Source organism: Montipora foliosa, chromosome 4 (assembly GCF_036669935.1).
Source record: "Montipora foliosa isolate CH-2021 chromosome 4, ASM3666993v2, whole genome shotgun sequence".
NCBI lineage: Eukaryota > Metazoa > Cnidaria > Anthozoa > Scleractinia > Acroporidae > Montipora > Montipora foliosa.
Genome location: NC_090872.1, coordinates 33,033,074 through 33,046,596, shown reverse-complemented (window position 1 = coordinate 33,046,596; position 13,523 = coordinate 33,033,074). Strand labels below are relative to the sequence as shown.

The 13,523-nt window shown below is 38.8% G+C and overlaps 1 protein-coding gene across 2 annotated transcripts in view; it reads left to right on the top strand.

Annotated features, from left to right (window-relative positions):
• Positions 1–13,276, top strand: part of LOC138000656 (QRFP-like peptide receptor) — a 13,731-nt gene extending 455 nt beyond the window's left edge. The window contains exons 1-5 of one of the 2 annotated variants that reach the window (XM_068847220.1): positions 662–692; positions 1,755–1,839; positions 2,006–2,125; positions 2,991–3,045; positions 10,602–13,276. In XM_068847220.1, coding sequence (XP_068703321.1) covers positions 10,620–11,609 — 990 coding nt within the window. In that variant the 5' untranslated portion in view covers positions 662–692; positions 1,755–1,839; positions 2,006–2,125; positions 2,991–3,045; positions 10,602–10,619 and the 3' untranslated portion in view covers positions 11,610–13,276. Of the gene's footprint in view, positions 1–661; positions 693–1,754; positions 1,840–2,005; positions 2,126–2,990; positions 3,046–10,601 lie in introns of those variants that run through there. The other variant, XM_068847219.1, reaches the window with a different exon arrangement.
• Positions 13,277–13,523: the final 247 nt, after the last annotated feature.

Sequence of the window (13,523 nt, the reverse complement as noted above, 5' to 3'; positions counted from 1 at the left end):
TTATTGCAAATTACAAAGTTTCAAAAAAACAAGAAAACAAAATGACCTACAAAGCGGTTTGATACACTAAGGCACAAGACCCGAGCAGAGAGCCCACTTCCTATTGAAATTTTCTATCTATTTTCTGTTTCCCTTGAATAACTTATTTCATTGGATTTAATTTTTTACAGACTCGGACTTGGTTTTCCAAAGTGGCTATTTCAGCTAAAATAGGGCCTCCTTTCTATACTTGTCTGCATTATTCAGACTTATACTTTCCCTTTGAGGTTTGCCGAGAGAATATCAATTTTAGACCTGAAGATGGTGTATTTTCCCAAATGAATTTAAAACCATAATTTGGCTAATATTTGGCTATACAGAATGAAGGAGTCTTCTTGAGAGTATCCAAAACACTAATGTCCCACTGCAGAGCACAGCAACACCATGCTTGGGTAGAAAGTTTAATGTCACGAAGCATGATCTAAGGAACTGCATCTTTAATTTTAAAATGACCACTTGGTGTTTGGTTTATTTAAACAAATTATGATCAGAGCAATTTTGCACGTCCCTTTCTTTACCTAAGATTAGCCGCAAGACAATGTTATTCAAACAAATACGTGATCAAGTTTAGCGAGTATTAATTAAGCCCAGGGAGGGTTTGATCAAAACAGAGCAGCTGTCATTTGTTTTGGAGCTCATCTGCCTCATAGGAGGTAGTAGCCAAAACGCGGGGCCGGGGTGCCTTTTTTTCCATTCTTTTTTATTTTTTTGTTGTTTCAATTTTTGCCGTTATTCTCCTGTACTGTTGTTTTAGAATGACCTTTATTTATGATGGTAATTAGGAAATTAGTCAAAAACGTTAAGGAACTTAACGAAGATGTGAAAGTTCTTAAGAGACATATCAGTTTTTTTTTTGTCGAAATCGAACTTTGTTTCTTTGTGTGTTTTAAAATCGAAGTTGGAATTTGCGAGCATCTGACTTAGTCTTTTCGAAAATCGGAGTTTGTTTTACGAAATTACGATAATTTCCGACGATGCTGAAATTGGTGTTTATGAAATATACGCCAACTGCCAGAAACACTGAAGACTCGCTGAGCTTCACACTTTAAAATAGCATTGTAATGTTTACTTCCTAAGGGAAAAAAAAAATCGCAGTTCCACGATGATCGTCACACAATGTGTCTGTTGTCTGTCTTTAATTTACTACAAACGGTTTTTAATAAAGCCAGAGTCGCACGGGAACTTGCTACTCAATTGTATTCGGACGTCAAGAGATCGAATCCAATACCACGATGAAAAAACATGACAACATTGAAAACAATTTTTAAAAAATAAGCAAATGAGAACGTTGTTTGACGACTATCGTGGAACTGTGGCTATGTTCTATTTCGTATTAATTGTATCGCGGAGGAGGTTTTTGAGAAGTAAACATTAAAATGTGGTTTTAAAATGTGGAGCTCAGCCAGTCTTCAGTGGCTCTGGGAGTTAGCGTATATTCCCCACAAAAACTCCAATTTCAGTCTGAAATTCTCTTAATTCGAAAAACAAACAAAGATGTCCCTTTCGTAGTTTCTATATGTTCCATATTTTTTTGACTAATTTCCACCATAAATGAAGGAAAGATGCCAACCATTCGAATATAACATTACGGGAGAATAACGACAAAAATTGAAACCAAAAAATTTGGAAAAAAAAAAAAAAGACACCCCGACCCGACCTCGGCCCCGGCCCCGCATTTTGGCTAATACCTTCGTTTACCATCTTCTTGTGACTAGGTAAAGCATTCAATGATCTCTTACGTACAAGTCGTGAAGTATATCATAACTGAAAGGCCTTTTCTTCTCTTCAAGATAACCTAAGGTAAACTGACATGATATTTTGCGGGTTTCCCTTCGATGCATGTTATGTCACTTGTTGTGAATCGCTCTCCTCTTTTTTGCAATTCTGTTTGGGCGATTAAAGTTGGGCAAGTTATTGGACTAAATGCGCCTTGAGTTTCGAGAATTAAATGTTGCTACACTTTCAGGAACAGGCTTCGTGGTAGCAAATAAAAGCCCCTGAACAGGTTTCACGACGGAAAAATAAGTGCAATTGTAAGCGTCAACGCGCTTGGGAGTAAATTTAATCTCTTCGAAAATATAAAAAGGTACGTATTGCGTCCGCAAAAAAAAAACCTTTAATTCGAAATTGCTTCGTAATCTATTCATGAATTCGACGCCCGTAAAAGATATTATTAAACTTCAAGTCCTGTGATTGTTGTCCCACTCGTAATTTATCATTTTTTTCCCATTATTCTTGTTTAGAATTCTATCGTTATTATTTTTCGCTGATTCCACGCTTAAGAGATTCCTCATTTAATAGGTTCGCGGTACTTCATCCCTGGTTATATAAGACTTTCCCATTGATTCCTCGAATTTCCATTCCCTGAAGTTAGTCGTTATCTCCACGATTTTGTGAAACTGTGCTTATTTCATCTTTATTTTATTCGTTTCTGTCCCTGTTCCAAAACTACACATTCATACAAAAGGCCCTTCTCGAATTCGAAATTTATATTACCTGCCATAGTCGGCAAAAGGTCGCTATCGACTGTTACCATAGCATACCTCGTTCAAAGTAAGAATTTACTTTTCATTAAGTCTAATACCGTTCCTGTACAAGGTGTAATACTGAACAGCGATGGAAAAGCAAAAACGATTTAATGCAAAATATTTACTTTTATCACGCAGCTGAAGTCGACTCATAAATTAATATATGGACCAAACACAACAGATTCTTCAGTGGCAGCCAATTTGTGCCCTTTGCATAAGTTCTTTCATTTGTTTCATTATTAAAGACTTCGCTTTGTTTAAACAAATTATGATCCGTTTAATTTTGCTCGTCCCTTTCTTTACCTAAGTGTAGCCTCAATCTCATTTTATTCAAACAAATACGTCTTCAGATTTAGGTGAACCCAGAGAGTGTTTGAATTAAAAAACAGAATAACCACCTTTTGTTTTGGTTCACATCCATAGCGGAGAGAACAAGTTCCTCTGAATGATCAACGCTTATACAAAGTTTATGAACAAGGTAAGCGCGGGAAGAAATTGGCAGACAAAAAAATTTCAAATAATGCGAAAAGGCAGTTGGTAGAGTATTGCTCAAATCTTTGGTCATAAACGCAGTAAAATGGTCAAGGAAACGGTCCAATTACTTATAATATATCTATGGGAATCGAACCCGCATCCCCCTGGTTATTAGTCGGGTGCGCTAACCACTGCACCATCACGACAACCTTGCTATCAGTGAGGTTATTGGTCAGTAAAATGTTCCAATTATTTGTTATGGTGCTTGTTCTTTTTAACCATGGACATCTGCTTCCAGAAAAAAAAAAAGAGATGGAAACTTTCCGATTATTTCTACTTCCTAGCTATTGCTTTTCGCCACTTTACTAGAAGGTACAGGGACGGCAGAGCTTATTTTGTATTGGAGGGGCTACCAAGCAAGCGATGGAGACGCCAACTTGTAGTGGGTTCTGGGGGGATTCTCCGCCAGAAAATTTTAAAAACTTGAAGCTCGGGAATGCTATTTTTAGCATTCTTGACGAGATATCATAAAAATAAACGTGGATCAACCATAAAATGACTGATGTTTTACTTTTTATTTGTTACTTGATATATATATATATATATATATATATATATATAACTACGTATAAAAACAGCCTTACGTATATTCCGGCCTTACATCTCTTTGTCTTAATGCTTTGCTGATTTTATTTTGTTTTCCCTTCCTTGAGTATGAGTTGCAATGGAATCATGTGTATGCGCTGTAGCGTGTGAACCTCCCCTAGGTTCGTTTCTCTCTACTATGTGTAGATACCCCTTTGTTCCTAACAGAAAACCTGATCCAGTTAATCGAAGAAATATTTGTTTAAACAGTAAAATAAAAAATGAGAGAAAATGAGATTGCAAATTTCATACCTGCATTTTGGATGTCCACAATCGAATTGGAAACGTTTGGTCACATAACCGCAACGATAAGCTCATAAAAGAACATTGCCTTCTACTTTGTGGCGTACCATTCGTAAAAGAATACCGAACTTCACGATGCTTCCGAAATGTCGAAATAGTTCCGTTGGTATGGAATGTTTCCGAAGTTCGAAATGTTTTCCAAGTTGGCAATCCTTTCGCCACGGTTCCAAAATTTCGTAATGGCTCAGTTAATTTCCATGATCCGAGGGCGATTGGGCTAGAGGATGACTGTAGTCTGCTACTTTTCGTTAAACATCAACCAGCCACCTTGATAAACCTTCCCCTATTTAATTTAAGAGAGTATATTTTAAATATTCTACTGAAACGAATGACGACTCAAGACCTGTGTCACTTAACAAATAAACGTATGATTTGACTTTATTCTCGTATTTAAAAAAAAACACACCTTAGCTTTCAAGTCTTTTTCTAAATCTCTGCATCCACAATCCAGTTGATGAACTTCAAAAACATAAAAATAAACTTATAAAACGTTTAAGCATAAGCTTAGCAGTTGCATTTTACCTGCAACCTCAGGAAACCGTGAACAGCCAAAATAAGAAAGAGGATAATCGAACTTAATTAATTAACCCTTTGGATAGCGTAAGTGGTTTCGTTACGACGTAACTATCACTTGATAGTGATTTATCAGGCGGATAGCGCTATCCATCGTTTGAACAACTAGAACCTGGTTGCACCCTTTCACTGATAAACAAAGAATAGAAGTTTTCCAATACATAGACCGATTTGGCTAAATCAATGTTGTACCCAATTCAAATCTCTTAGGGTTAAGAGGGGGTGGGTGGCTCTTAACTACCAAACTGTTGCTATAGACCCTTTCAAATAATCATTTTTCGATTGTGTTCTATTCATTATTTTTTCGTCTGGTTCGACTCACAACCATTTTTGGTAAAACAGATGACCAAAACAGAATATGCCTAAAACTCAGCGAGTTAACGCAACAGTACGAGAACATTCTAATGCAAAATATGTAGTATGTGTTTTTAAAATATATATATTTCTCAAAAAAATATTACGTCATAAGGGAACGTTAACAAACAACTTGTTGTTTGGGGGGGACTGATGCGAAATTATCTCCCTTGTAAAAACATTGAAGGATCCCTACTTGCTGCATTGAACATTTTTAGGGACCCCTCTTAGTCTCCCTAAAATTTGAGGCACCCCACTCTACCTGATGGCCAAAAACTAATACACGATACAAAAGTCTGACCGAACAAGCGAAACAGAAAAACGCCTCCAAAGAGCATAACGGTCTGCTAAGAAACGCAGAAAAAAGACAAGGCAAGCAAAACCTTTAGGAAGCCACCTATCTGATACATGGCACAACCTAACAGGCAGATCCGAGGCCCGAGTCAAATCTTTAAAAGCAGCGTCACTCGTTTCTACCACTGACAAGCCTATCCGTTGGGACTAGAATTAAATCGATGCAAAAGCGTGAGGCCAAAAGACGTCCCAAAAGTTCATGTTCACAGTACTGGAGAGACGAAGGTTTTCCACAGTTTTGAAAATTAGCATGCATATCTTTGAAAGCATTGAACGTGACATGGCGTCTTGCAAGAGCGGAAGGCGCGAGCTACCTAAGGGTGTCTGGGGGCATGCCCAGGAAATTTAAAAATTGAATACTCAGTGTTGGAGTTCACTCAAATTCTTTTTTTAAAAGTACAAACCCTTCAAATATTGGCATCAAATTACCAGGCATAGAATGGGAAACCACCGGACGAGATGTCCAGCCTCAAACGAAAAATCAACATCAAGAAACAAAAAATATATCATCAACACGAACTATTTTCTTGGACGAAAAAATATCTACAGTAGTATGAAGGTCCAAATCTAAAGTCTCATAGAACAAAAGCCATTGCTACATGAAATCTTACTGGAGCCACCACCACCATTTTACACTCTCGAATATTATATTTTGTTAAATTGCGTTTGCATTGGCTAATGGCAGTTTTTATTTTCATTATGCAAGGTCATCCCCTATAGAAAGTTTATATTTTTCAAACACCTTCCTTTTACCTCTATTTTTTCGGGAGACACCTAATTTGCCATCACGCCCCCCCCCCCCCCCCCCCCCCCAACACGTTTTGTGGACGCTCTCTAAGGCCCTCCTTTGATACGCTTTTCAAAATATCTGTTCCATTTTTTGTCCAAATAGAAATTCCATTCTAAAGTTTACGAAAAAATGATGGGAAGGCTCCCATCTGATGAAGAAATAGCCGCCTCTTTCTTTCCTTTCCTTTCCTGAGAGTTTTTACATGTTTTCCACTAAAACGCACGACAGAAGACTGGGACTAGTTGCGCATAAGCATTCTGATTGAAGTGATACCAGTTTTCATTAAAAAAGTTACTTCATAGAACCATCCATGCAACCTTTTCGTGGGGCTCTAGATCTTTGACTCAAAAGCCTCCTTAGCAACGGTTGTCTTTCTGTGGTTAAGTGCCACCCCCTTAAGGTTCTTTGTGCGTTGCATTTGCATTATAATGTAGCATTCACATTCAAGTGATATTCACCTTTAAATGATATGGATTTCTCCTCCCAAAGGATTTGAATTGGGTACAATATTAAGTTAGCCGAATCGATCTATTGTCATATCAAAACAAAGTTGATAAACGGTATAACTTATGATTAAAGCAACACTTAATTGTCAGGCATTCATTCCCATTGAACTGAATGGAATAATGAAAAAGTGTTGCATCCAACTTTGGATTCCTGTCCCGTTTTTTTCTTTGGATGAGCAATTACCAAATCATTGGCAATGCTGCCGTATTTTTTTTTCAACGATCCAGTCTCATTGCAAAGTGCAAACTCTCCAACAAATAAATGATTAGAGATAGCATGAGAAAACCACAACTGAAATTAAATCCAAGCAGAAAAGGAAAAATGATCCAACAAGTGAACACACCTCGATGCCAACAGGAGGAGCACTAAAGTAATATTGTTTGTGCTCTACTTCTGACTGGGATTATTATCATTTTGGACAACGTGATTTATGAACTCCCTGGCTTGCAAATAAATGCTAATGCCGTAGTTTTTATCATCAACTATAGTTCTTACACAGTCAACGCTTGTGTTTTCAAAAATTTATGTAAAGCACCCAAACAATATGTAAATGTTGGTTTGCCGTATTTTGCCGATTCTTGTTCCAAGCCAAGCTGGCGTGTAAGCACATCAGTAAAACCCTTTTTTGACCTTGAACTGACCAAGGGTTTTTTTATGGTTTCTATTTGTAGCTTGATTCCTACTATTCGCTGGGTATTGAGGGTTGACTCTGAAATGGCCTTTTTTCCTTTCCATTCGCTCGCTGAGGGTGTCCTTGTTTTCTTTTAAAACTCATGCGGTTCAAGAAAAATTCATTACCAAACTGGTGAATTCCAAAGTAAATTTCACTCGAAAAACCGATATCAGCCTCATGGCTTCGTGATTCATGCGATATTGGTTTTTAGCGTAAAACGTACCGTGGAGGTCACTAGTTAGGCAATGAATTTTTCTATAGAAGAAAGCAAAGAAAATGACTTAATTATTAAAACAGAAACCGGCAACATCAAAACGTGGACAATTCAAAACTTTTTATTTTCACTAACCCGACAGGCAGTGAGAATAAATAACCAGGGAGCTCTGCTTTTAGGCTTGGCTAAATCTATATATTACAAATGGTACGTTAGCAGTGTAAAAATACAACGTAACTTTCTAAAATATCTTGACGTTATAGAAAATAGGCGTAAAAAAGTGCTACGTATGGTGCTACTTACGAGTGAGCATGCGCAATTGCTAGCAGCAATGACTCATCCTAGTAGAGTGCTCAATTTGGACCTTAAAGCAAAAGCTTTGTAATGCCAAAGAGCTATATCTAACTGCAGACAGTACTGTTTCGGCCTTCTGGGCTTCATCACTGCAGTGCTGATGTCTAGGTTGGAGGTTAAGCTTAAGTGTGAAACTTGATTTTCGCAAAACAGTGCGCAATACATAGAAGTAGCTAGAGCGAAGTATATATTGAAGAAAAAAACAAGTAAAACCACAAGTTCATCCCTACAAGCCTGTTTCGTGGTCGCCCACTTATCGGGGGATTTAATGAGAATAAACTTTACCGTCGATTATATACAATATAATTTGTCTAATTTATGCAGCCCGAAATTGACAGTTTAGTTGTTGTGTAGGAGGGCTTTGTTTCTGTGGCGGCAACAAGACACGAGTTCACTACGTTTGTTTAGTGTTAATAGTTCGGGTCTGGAGATCATTAGAATTTGTTCTTTGAGGCAAAGGTTACATCTTTTGCTTGAGCTGTTGTACGGCGAGTGCGACGAGAGAATGCGCCAGGAAATAAAGTGTTCGATGTTTTTTGTCTTTGAGGGTCCAGATATGCTTGCTGAGTTCAGTGGAGTTTCTGTGTTTAGCGTGGCGGAATGATGCAGTGTGGTTTCCGTATCTTGTTTTGAAGTCGCTCTCTGTGAGTCCGATGTACGTTTCTGTCGTGTTTCTGTCTTTGCGTGTAACGGTGGCTTGGTAGATCACTGATGATTTCAGGCAGTTTCCGTCGAGCGGGCATGTGTTCTTTTGTCGGCTGTCGGTTCTTTTGCGCGGAAAATGACGCAAGAAATTATGCGCAGCAGGGTTGCGCAATGCAAAACCAGGGAATCAACTTAAGTGAAATTTACTGTGCAATTCACCAGTTAGGCAATGAATTTTTCTTCAATTGCATGAGTTTTAAAAGAAAACAAGCAAGTTATCAGCAAGATGACGAAATAGGAAAAATGTCATTTCAGAATCAACTGTCAAAAGCTGGAAAAGCCAGCAATACGAATCACGCTAAAATTAGAAATCAAAGACGTATTAGCTCGTGATTTGACAGGTCGTTCGGATACTTTGTCAGCGCGGCACAAAGCTTTTAGAGTGAAGAATGTTTGGGATTCATTTAAAGTAGTGTGAAGTTATACCAGAAACCCATAAGGGCTGAAACGTGTTACACGCGTTCACAGCTTCCGAATATTCAGTGCGAACTGATTGGTTGAATGTTTCAGTGCTAAGTACCATATTTGGAAACCCCTCACTCTTGTTGTTCCAAATATGGTACTTAGCAAATTCAATATTCAGAAGCTTGTTTCCCAGCACACAAAGGGCCGTTACACATTTCAACCCTTATGGGTTTCTGGTTATACTTATAAATATTAGTGTGCAATGAAACGCTGCGAGTGGGAATAGAACCCGCGTCCCCCTGGTTACTAGTCGGGAGTACTAACCACTGCATCATCACGACAACCCTGCTGGCAACAGGGCCATTAATGAAGTTATTAGTTAGCTCGGATGATCCGATGTACGTTCTGTTCCTGAATTTTAAACACCGGGGAACCCCGTGGCTAACCAGTAACTTCACTGATGACCCTCTTGCCAGCAGGGTTGTTGTGATGGTGCAGTGGTTAGCACACTCGACTAGTACCCAGGGGGACGCGGGTTCGATTCCCACTCACGGTATAACATGTTTTTCATTCAAAATGGATCAGTTAGTAGTTTGCTGTCGCTATTTGTACACTCACCACTTAACATTTGAATAGCAAAGCGTTGCGTATCCTTCGGATCCTACTAGCTTGCGACTACATCGGTGGATTTCCATTAAAAATATATATATTTGTATATAACTAACTGCAGACAGTGCTGTTTTGGCCTTCAAGGCCTCATCAATGTAGTGCTGACGTCTAGGATAGTGGTTAAGCTTATAAATCCACCCCAAATATCCCACACATGTGATACATCTAAGCCATGCCAGAGTGCTGAAGCTGGCGAGCTAGTGAGCATGCGCAATTTCTAGCGGCAATGACTTATCCTGGTAGAGTGCTCAATTTGGACACGAAAGCAAAAGCTTATAAGCTTTGTAATGCCAAAGAGCTATATATCTCAAGGTTAAACTAATCAATAAGACATCTGTGACTCTGAGTTTTACACTTAAGCGATCACCAGACAGACTTTGACTTATTGATTACTTCAACTTTCAGTTATACTTCGCTCTGCTAAACGCATCAAGCACTCTACCGCAAGGACAGACTATACTCAAGATTTATATATATATATTATATAAATTATTTAAAAGGGATAACTTTTACACCAATATAATGCAATAAAAAGTGCAGGTCACTGTGCTCATTTAGGAGTAAAACACCGCCGCACCTATCTATCTCGATTATCGTAGATCGAAACAACAAAATTGGCGATGTTCTCGGAAAGCGCGCTTATTCGCAAAGAGTTATGGTTCATTCACAACTTCTATCACATGTTTTGAGAAATGTTTTAGTATATATGATCGACTTACGCCATATTTACAATGTTGCAAATTGGACCAATTTATAAATATTTACTCACCATTTACGCAGTACAGGATGCGCAGTGCAATACTAAGGAATCACCTTAAAGTGCTTTATTTCCCTAACGAAATCAGGCAGTGCCTGACGAAGTATAGGAAAAAAGAAATACTCACCTGATTTCTTAAACTGTGGGAAGACATTCTTGGCCCCTTTAGGAAACATCAGAACAGGAATAGGCTCCAAGACACTATGCTATTAAAGAGATAACTAGCAAAAACTGATCAATTTAATAACATTTTACAGGTATAAATCAAACTGATCATGTCCGATTCAAGTAACACTGGAGTTGCCATTGTAACAGTATTATACGCTATGACGATGCTTATGTCGCTCCTGGGAAACTCTTTCCTCATCTACATCGTCTGGAAGGAACCCGGGACGCAATCACTGACGAGCTTCATGTTTGTGAATATGGCGGTTGCTGATCTACTGGTCACGGTGTTAATGATGCCTGTCAACGTCAATGAAATGAATAATGAGTTCAACTGGGCGATACATGGCACATTTGGTGATATCACATGCAGGACAATTCAATATATTGCCAAAGTAACAATAGTGGCCTCAATTTTAAGCCTGACCGTCATGGCCATTGATCGGTTCTACCTGGTGAACTTCCCCTTGGAAAGTCGTACTGCTTGGTTTAGAAAATCCAAATACATCTCTCCCTTAATATGGATTCTCTCAATGGGCTTGATGTCCATCATGCCAGTCATCTATTATTTTCATGCTGAAAAATCTGAGTGCACGGTGACGCATTTGGGAGATGCAAGTGTCACTTTTCGGGGCGTTTTCTTTTATCTCTTCCTGGTTACTTATTTTCTTCCTCTGGTTGCAATGTCAATCCTTTATGGCATAACTTCTTATAAAATATGGTTTAGAAGACCTCCTACTGAAATACTAACTGCAGTTCAACAAAAACGAGACATAAATAACAAGAAAAATGTAGTTCGCATGCTTGTTATAATCGTTGTTGTGTTCTGTCTTTGCTGGCTCCCCGCGCAGTTGCTGAATATTTTCAATGCAGTAACCGTACTCAGTGTTCCAGCGCCTGTACCAAACATTGTTCTGTATCTCGTCATCTGGTTGGGCAACGCAAACAGCGCTATCAATCCGTGGTTGTATATTTGCTTAAGCTCCAAAATGAAAAGGGCGTTTTTGCAGATGTTAGGCATAACGACCTGTCCACGAAAAAAGAAAAGGGCGACGGAAACCACAAAATTGAGCCAGGATCCCAGTATTCCTTTGGACTGAACAAACTTAGTTGGAACTGTCCAGGAACATTTTTGTCCAGAAATGCAGGAGATAAGATGCAAGTGTTCCTTTAAGGGGGGTGGCTCTTAACTACCAAAATGTTGCTGTGGACCTCTTCAAATAATCATTCCTCGAAACCATTTAATCCTGCAGTTACCATTTTCTGTCAAGCGTGTTGTATTTAACATTTCTTTGTCTGGTTCAACTCACAACCATATTTGGTAATAACGTGAATAAAAGGGAAAATGCCTAAAAACCCAGCAAGTTAACTATATTTTTCCAAAAAAATTAACGCAACAATACATCTGTACCATGGGTTTGAAAATAAAGTAATTTCCCAAAAACATTATGACGCCATAAGGCCCTTGTTTGATACACTTTTGAAAATATTGGTTCCATTTGTTGTCCAAATAGAAATTCCATGCTACAGTCTACGAAAAATGATGGGACGGTTCTTATTCGGTGAAAAAAACGGCTTCTTCCTTTCATTTCCGGACAGGTTTTACATGTTTTTCACTGAAAAGCACAGCAGAGGACTGGGACTAGTTTCGCAAGCGCATTCTGATTGAAGTGATGTCATATTTCCATTGAGCTATTTATATTTACTTTAGGACTAGGGAAGACTTTGTCACGTTAATTGTCCGTATTCCTACCCTAGGCCTGCGAGCAGTCTCTTTCCATCTTCTTAGATAAGTCGGGAAGGGGAAAGTAGACTCTGCTCGCCGCCTCCACATTCTTTGACTTGCCGCTCATCCAAAGGATTGGATGAGTCAGTCCAGTTTCGACTTGTCAAACCTGTTTTTTTTTTATGTTTGCGCATGATCTATCGCCACGCGTCATCAATATTTTGAAATTTACAATAGCGCTGCAATTTTAACTGTTAGAATTCCCATGAGTTTTTGTTATGTGTCGGTTACAGAAACTAGTCTGACAGAAACCATGAATGTTTCAGGAAAAAAAAAATGAAATGGCATTTTAAGAGTATGGCCTATCTTGAGTTTCCAATGAAATGATTCCTTGATTGTCGTGTGTTTGCGAGAGTTTTTGGAAAATATCCCGACTGTTTGTTTTCGTTTTGTGGTTTTGTGGCTACTGGTCACGCGTGACTGACACCGAATACATTAAAATTTTTAACGCATGCTCAACACAAAATTTGCAGGCGGCGAGCAGAGGCTACTTTCCTCTTCCCGACTTATCTAGGAAGATCGAAAGAGACTCTGCTTGCAGGGTACCGTATTCCTGGACTGGAGTGATATTGAAGTTAGGGAGAAGAGCAAGGGGATACTTTGTGACGTTTATCAAAATAGCCGTGGACCTAATTAGCTGCACTTCTGGACACGTCTGCGTTAATTTACATGTAAAAACGTCTAAGTAATAACAAAAAAAAAGCTACAATATTTAATTGTCTTAAGTTACTCGTGGAGATAGGCGACAGAGAGCAGCAGGTGTCAATGCTGCCCCATGACGTCACTAACAAACAACCGTGTAGAGGCTCTGATTGGTTACCGTGCTAACTTATTCATGTGACTGGTGAGCCATTGAATTTAATTGCCAGAGTTCGTGCGTTTAAGATGGCGGAATCTATGCCGTCTGCTTACTTGAATTCTTGTAAGTCCTTGGTATTTTATTGGTTTTTCTCTATATCGTATAGCGATCCGTGGTCTCCGAAATCAATTTCATGCAAGTCTGACACTTGATCTTTTGGAATTTTCAATATTTGCGTGGCCATGACCACGCGTGTTTTGAAAAAAAAAGATAAATAAATAAATTATGACATTTGATTCGTGACGTCACCGGACAGCATTAACGCCTGCTGAATTCAGAAGCCTATCTCCCCCTAGTGACTTAGCAAGCAGAGAAGGCGGCTGAAACCCAAGTTAGGATAGGATAGGATCATGATAAGACAGGTTAATA